General features: G+C 33.8%; 3 protein-coding genes across 3 annotated transcripts in view; 1 reads left to right on the forward strand and 2 right to left on the reverse strand.

Annotated features, from left to right (window-relative positions):
* LOC129574031 (tyrosine 3-monooxygenase) overlaps positions 1 to 2,658 on the forward strand; it is a 15,087-nt gene extending 12,429 nt beyond the window's left edge. Inside the window, exon 9 of the mRNA XM_055455335.1 lies at positions 1,060 to 2,658. Coding sequence (XP_055311310.1) covers positions 1,060 to 1,467 — 408 coding nt within the window. The 3' untranslated portion in view covers positions 1,468 to 2,658. The remainder of the gene's footprint in view (positions 1 to 1,059) is intronic.
* Positions 1 to 7,151, reverse strand: part of LOC129574036 (maternal protein exuperantia) — a 249,156-nt gene that overhangs the window by 110,882 nt on the left and 131,123 nt on the right. The gene's annotated exons all lie outside the window — the stretch shown is intronic.
* LOC129574035 (JNK-interacting protein 1) overlaps positions 6,111 to 7,151 on the reverse strand; it is a gene marked incomplete in the record, with an annotated part of 2,784 nt that continues 1,743 nt past the window's right edge. The window contains 3 exon segments of the mRNA XM_055455342.1: positions 6,111 to 6,291; positions 6,384 to 6,568; positions 6,658 to 7,151. Of these exon segments, the coding sequence (XP_055311317.1) occupies positions 6,219 to 6,291; positions 6,384 to 6,568; positions 6,658 to 7,151 (752 nt within the window).

Below are 7,151 nucleotides of genomic sequence, written 5' to 3' on the forward strand. Positions count from 1 at the left end.
AGAGAGAGAGAGAGAGAGAGAGAGAGAGAGAGAGAGAGAGAGAGAGATAGAGATAGAGAGAGAGAGAGAGAGAGAGAGAGAGGGAGTGAGTGAGCACGAATGAGATGAAAGAGAAACCACTTTGGCATAACTTGGTTCGTAGCATATGTAAAGATTTATCGGCTTTTGTTTCTTCTTCTTCTTTTGCTTCGGTTTCTGTTTGATTTTGAAGCGTTTTTTGTTTATCTGTATGTTGTTCGACTCTGTCTTACCTACTACGACGACCACGACGATGGCGACGTCGACGACTGAATACCATTTTTTGGCTTTAGTTTTGGTCACTTGTTTATTTTGCTATCAAAAGCCGAAATGTGAATAACCTACTTGTTACTATTACCATGTGCGCACGTTCATAATCATTCGAATAAAGACAAACACACAAGACAAAATTCGGATAATTAAATATGCATTTCGAAACCAAATAAATTCAAACGAAAAATAAAATTCATAACGATATTGGAGCCCGTTAAGACTGTGTGGAGCATGTCACGATGCGTACATAATCCAATGATAGTAGTTGAATGTTTGAGTGTGAAACGGAACTGCTCTACCGGTTAATTTACCTTTTGGATTCAAAATTCTTAATCGCTTAGACGTGCACCATGTGCACACACACACGCACGCGCCATTAATTATTGCATTTAATTGCCTCAAATGATATATATATATATTTCTGCGTTTTTTCAATTTGCATTGAAGTGGCGAGGCATTGATGGGGCAAAATTGATACGATCGATCGATATAGTTCTATGAATCAGCATGGTTATAAATATCGAGCTCTCTGCATACGCGATGCAATCGCATTGAAGGTGAATGAAATCACTAAAGCGTATCGCATTCGTATTGAAATCAAAGATGCATATCCAATTCCACCACAATCGAACGCGAACAAAAAAAATCAGCAACAACAACAACAACGTGTTATCGTAAACAATTCACAAATTCAAACAATGAATGGGTTTTGAATTGAAAGTACTAATTTCGTGTGTGTTTTTTCTTTTCCTTCTTCTATTCGAACAGGTCTACTGGTTCACCGTTGAGTTCGGTCTCTGCAAAGAAACTGGCAGCACTGATGTCAAAGCCTATGGTGCTGGTTTGTTGTCGTCATATGGGGAATTATTGCATGCATTGAGTGGCAAGCCTGAATTGCGCGCATTCGAACCGGCCAGCACAGCCGTTCAACCCTATCAAGATCAAGAATACCAACCAATCTACTATGTGGCAGAGAGCTTCGAAGATGCCAAAGAGAAATTCCGTCGCTGGGTATCAAGCATGTCACGACCATTCGAAGTTCGTTTCAATCCACACACAGAACGCGTCGAAATCTTGGATTCGGTCGACAAACTTGAAACACTTGTTTCACAAATGAACACAGAACTGTTACATTTAACCAATGCTATTGGTAAGCTCAAACATCCCGGCTGTTAAATGATCCCTCCCCCCCCTGTTAAAACGAATCACACATACACTTTTCTTTCATATGTTTCAAAACACACATACACGCCATTCACAATGGTACGTATACATCCAGATAACAGAATAAAAAAAACTAGTAGAACATTTTCTATCAAAAAGAGTTGTGAGAAAGCTAAAAGAAGCAAACAATCATTCTGAAATCATTTTGCAAGAGGGAAGTGAGTAAACACAATAACAAAACAAATGCAAGGCAATGAATCAAATGAGCAAGGCAAATGATTAAACATTTGAACAATAAATAATACAGGCATAATTTTTTTTCTGATGTAGATGTATGTTAGTTAAAATAAGGAGATATAAAAAAAAGCTTAAAAAAATGTGAATAAAAAAAATGTATACTATATAATCTCTTTCCAGTGGTTCCATTATGGATGTTTTATCTAGTGTTCGAATTTAAACATCAGTTAGTTACTGTTTATTAAATCACTGCAACCACTTAATTCCGTAAAATCACAATGTTTTCTTTTCTTGCAACTTTCCTCTCTATTTTTTTAAATCACAATATTAGTTTGTCCGTTTTCCAATTTGTTTTTTCAATGACTTTACAAATCAATTGCTGTGTTCATTCAAAATAGTTAACAAACCTTTCAAAATAACTCCATATGGTCAAGACCCAGCGTAACATATCCACTCCTCCTAATTTATTTTCATTACACGTAAAATATTGCATTATTATTTATACTTTTCGTATTTTTATTTTATATGATTTTTACGCATATTTTGTTCAACCCCAAAAATGAACCTTCTTTTTAGATCTTATTTTACCTGTGTGTTTCACCTTTCTCTTTTTATTAACTCTAATTAATTTATTGTAAATAAATATTTTGTCGGTATTTTTAGCGACTAAGGCAAAAACTGCGAAGAAAATAAAACGAAAAAAAAATGAAGTAGAGAACATTTGATATGAGGATCAATGGCATTGAAAATTTTAACAGTTAAACATGATGAAAACTGTGTATTCGGCAAATGCAAGTAAAACAGTGAAACAGAAAATTTATGCAAATCAATGTGTTAAAAAAAAATCGGTTAGTTCTTCAGTGTATCTCATTATTAAGTTTTACAGAAAGTTATTGTGTATTATGTATTTCTATGTTTTCACTTCACTTCAGTATAAAGCAATAAATGTGAAAATTAAAAACAAAACAATGCTGTTGTTTCACTTTTTTTCCTTAGCAAAAATAAAATGCAATTCAAAGTAAAGGTGAGACTTTACCAACATTGAAGAAAGGTAAGGATAAATGAAAAGTGACGATTTTTGCAAACAGCTGTTAAGAAACGGGAATGCCCAGTATTGTTATCAACATCTAGTTTGTTGCAGAAAAAAATGCAGAGAACGAAGTTTCCGTGCTCAATGAATGTCTCAAAATATCAGATCAAAGGAGACTCAATTTAATAACTCATTTGCGCTTTAAAAGAACCTTTTTATATACACTTTCAAATAATATTGATTTCGAAATTCAATGCAAAGTTAACAATTCATTTTATAACAGTTTTTGTAGTAGATCAAAGTATTTTAATGTAAAAAAAAACACGAGAAAAACTACTGAATGGCCGTTCTCAATTAACATCGAAAATTCGGAAGTCTAATTAAAATGTGTTTAATGGGCAAAACAAAACAGCTTTGATCAATTTGGAATCGATTGTAAAGGCAAAAAAGCTAATAAATTTAAGATGGTTATATCAACAATGAAATAATCATTCGATACGTCACGCGCATCTCTCGCTGCATTTTTTTTGCGCACAACGAACGATCAGTCAGACTATAATTGTATTTTTATCACTCTTTTCAATTCTTTTTCACTCAAAAGTAATAGTTAGAGAAAATGTTATTTTTGACAAAAAAATAACATCCAAAATATGGTTTTCTGTCAAATATTACCTCTACAATTATTTCTTTTTCTTTCAATTACAATACTTTTCAAATTACTTTTTCTCCAATTATTACTTTTAGGTGAAAAAGAGTGATTTCCCCGTCGATTTTTGCACAATAGAATTCGGCAACATCTTCAAAAACAAACACTCTCTCGCAATAATCGTCAGTCAACAGTGTTGATGAAATCAAAATTAAATTTAATGATTATATATAAATTAAATTTTGGATATATTATTTGTTGTACCTGAGAAAATGACTTTAGATCCAGATATTTGAAAATCTCCATTCTCACAAAAAAAAATTATTTGCATGTAGCAGCAGTGATTAAATTGCGTTGAATCTTCAAAATCAAATCTTTATGAAAAAGATCAATCTATATGATGATCGAAGAACGTTGAGGTGATTCCAACAGGGGCTCCAAGCTGGGGATAAAATTATATATTTTATGAGTTATACCAAGAGATTTGGATTCTTCGATGTTTTCCAGTATGACCGAGAAAGAAACTATTAAACCTCTAATATAAAAGAAAAAAAAATCAATAAAATTTTGTGAGATTGCCATTTTTTTTCTTTATTGCAATTCGTTTTTTGTGAATGGTAATGTATGCATTGTGATGAGACTAGTATGGTAAATGTTGTTCATGGATTAAATGTATTTGATAAATTTTTGTTTGGCTTTGTGAACGTTAAATATTTTGTTGTTGTTGGTTCAAATGGTGAATGTGATGTTGGTGACATTGCCAGTTGGGGCGATAAACTTTTCAAGTCAGTGGGTGAATGTGCTGTACTGTGTCCACTGTCAACGTCGCCCAAACTGTGCAACCGATCCGAGTCCGGGCTTGAATCTTCATCTAGTATATAACCACACTTGCGTGCGAGCAATGTTCGCTGGCACAATGCACTATTTATTGAATGCTGATGATGAATGCCAATCGCAGTTGAGCTCAGCTCGTCGGCCAACGATGTTTGACCACTAGTCACTAAGATGGAAGCTAAAAACATTGACAAACAGAAAATGAAACAACAACCAAATGAATGCACAATGTCGCACACGAGCAACAACAAATGGCCATGCAGAAATAAAAAAATCAATAAAATTTTGTGAGATTGCCATTTTTTTTCTTTATTGCAATTCGTTTTTTGTGAATGGTAATGTATGCATTGTGATGAGACTAGTATGGTAAATGTTGTTCATGGATTAAATGTATTTGATAAATTTTTGTTTGGCTTTGTGAACGTTAAATATTTTGTTGTTGTTGGTTCAAATAAAGAATGCTTAATGATTGACCACTTATTGCATAATCCATAAATTTTAATCAATCTTCGCTACAAAACAACATGGTTACATTAATTGACAATTGCAGCAACTGTTCACTGTTCATTACAGAACAATTAATGCAGTTAATGCCAATTAACGCAACCACAACAATGACATTCATTATTTTCTGAAATCAGTGTTTGCATTCATTCATCCAATGCACTCTTCCTGTTCACCACACGTCGTATTAAATATCGTATTTATTGCTACATGTGTTTTAATATTATTGAAGCCAACGATTCAAGTCAGAGCAAAGTATTGAATACAAAATCACTTAATAAAATCTTTTCAAACAACAATCCTTCCATCTAAAACATAACTCTGGCCAAAGTTAGCCCAACGTGAGTGTTTACTGTTCGTGATAGCTTTATATGTGTTTACTAATATTATTATTATATTTTCTGCTTTTACTTGATAATATGTATTTTTGTTGTGTTTTTGTTTTTGTTTTTTTGTCATTATCAATGTACACAATTGAAAATGCAACATAAAAATGAGCAAAACCAACTTAAATGTCGATTCATTTTCAAAATAGAGCGAATTTTCTAGAAATACCCTCATCAAATCATCGATGAAGACATTATAACATTTATTTTGATTCAATTTCCAAGTCTTTGGTTTCATCTTTTGGTGAATGAATTAGAACCGATTCAGCAAACAGAAGTTTTGCCATTTCAAGCAAATTGACTCTCAAGTTAGTTGTCAGGGATCCATTGTATAACATCTTGCGATCGGTTTGAACTCAGATAATTTGATCAAGTCCAAAAATAAGATTCATAAATATATTTGATTTTTGGATGTGGATTCATTCAAAATATACTTATAAAAAAATATATATTCCACATTTTGCGATATTTTCTTTCTTTTTTTTCTTTCTGTTTTGTTTTTGTTCTTTTTTTCTTGGTTTTGTCCTGTTGTTGGTTCCGATCAATTTGCGTTTCACATGTCAACAGTCAAATATATTAACGAAATAATGTTGCGATTGGCAGACACAGCAGCGAGAGAGTAGCGGACGAGTATAACATCAAATTGAACGAGAGAAAATTCGGTGAGATGATTGCATGAGCATGAGCATTGATGTGTGATTTGATGAACTTGGTGATAATCGATTCAAATTGCAAGAGAATTTCTTCCTTTTTATACTCTTACTTAAGTTAGAAATAGTTCACTATAGAAAATAATAATAATTCGAAACTTTTTCATCTGTTAGATGTCAAGGATAAATCATTTTAAAAGAAAAACAGAACTATTCTTTGTTTTTCAAAATCAAAGTAGAACATTTCCCGTAAAAGTATCTTTCCACAATGTCGCCTTCGACGAGAAATCATAAATGAGACTAGACATACCGAATATAAAGAAGAAATCATACACTTAATTCGTAAATAAGTACATTCATGTTAGTTGTTGTTTTGTTTTGTTTCTCTTTTGGCTACTTGTGTCGTTCCATGTAAGTATTAAACTATTGAAACTTGTGAAAGTGATATAGTTACGACAGTCACATTCTTTTCACATTTACTCAATATAAATATCTTCGATAGGATAAGCCGTTTCGATAAACTTCTGATAGAAATGTTGAAATGCACGGCTGTTCAATGGGAAAACAAGTAGAAAAAAGAAACGGTCAAAATTTTTCGAAGGATTTGGCTTTCGCTACAGAAATAAATGAGTTGTAATTACCCTACGGCCTCTGCTACTGGTCTTGTTGATTCTTGTCCCTTAAAAACATGACACGCAAAACGTTGTATTGTCGGATGCTTTGTGATGAATCCAATATAGCGATGATCTCGTGGATGAAATGCACAGAATGAGACATTTTTGAGCGAATAAAAGTAATCAATGCATGGTCCCTTCTTATCCTTGCTCTACAAAGACAGAAAATACAAACAAAAAACCAATAATTTCCATTCCGGAAAAGAAGTTCATAAAAGCCAAGAAGAGGTGATTAGCTTACAGATGATGATGATGATGCGCGTTCAACCATACGTAATCCCTGGTCTGATATTTCCAAAATGCAAACTTGAATGCTTGGCGATTCGCCACATTCGCCGACAATTTTCCGCACGGCCTGGCAAACAACGCCGGTACCTTTGTGTGCGGTTGTCTCAACTGAACCCATATAACCGAGCAAATACCGCTCTTTTTTCACTTTTTGTGCATTCGGATCGAAATCATTGTATTCCAAATCGACAGCATATGCCGATGGGAATATGCCTTGTCGGCCTGTACGTAAATTGACACCCTCGCACCATAAATCGTCCGCCTCTTTCTGCACATAAATCGGATCGCCGATTTCGATATCGATTTCATCGTGATGACGTGGATTAAATTTGTGTAGGCCACGATGAGTTGCCTCGAGCATTTCCAATTGGCTATAAGGTACGCCACCGAATGGCGGTGGAAATGGTGAATGTGATGTTGGTGACATTGCCAGTTGGGGCGATAAAC

Source organism: Sitodiplosis mosellana, unplaced genomic scaffold, assembly GCF_009176505.1.
Source record: "Sitodiplosis mosellana isolate CC-2019 unplaced genomic scaffold, AAFC_SMos_1.0 Smas_scaffold_6150, whole genome shotgun sequence".
Taxonomy (NCBI): domain Eukaryota; kingdom Metazoa; phylum Arthropoda; class Insecta; order Diptera; family Cecidomyiidae; genus Sitodiplosis; species Sitodiplosis mosellana.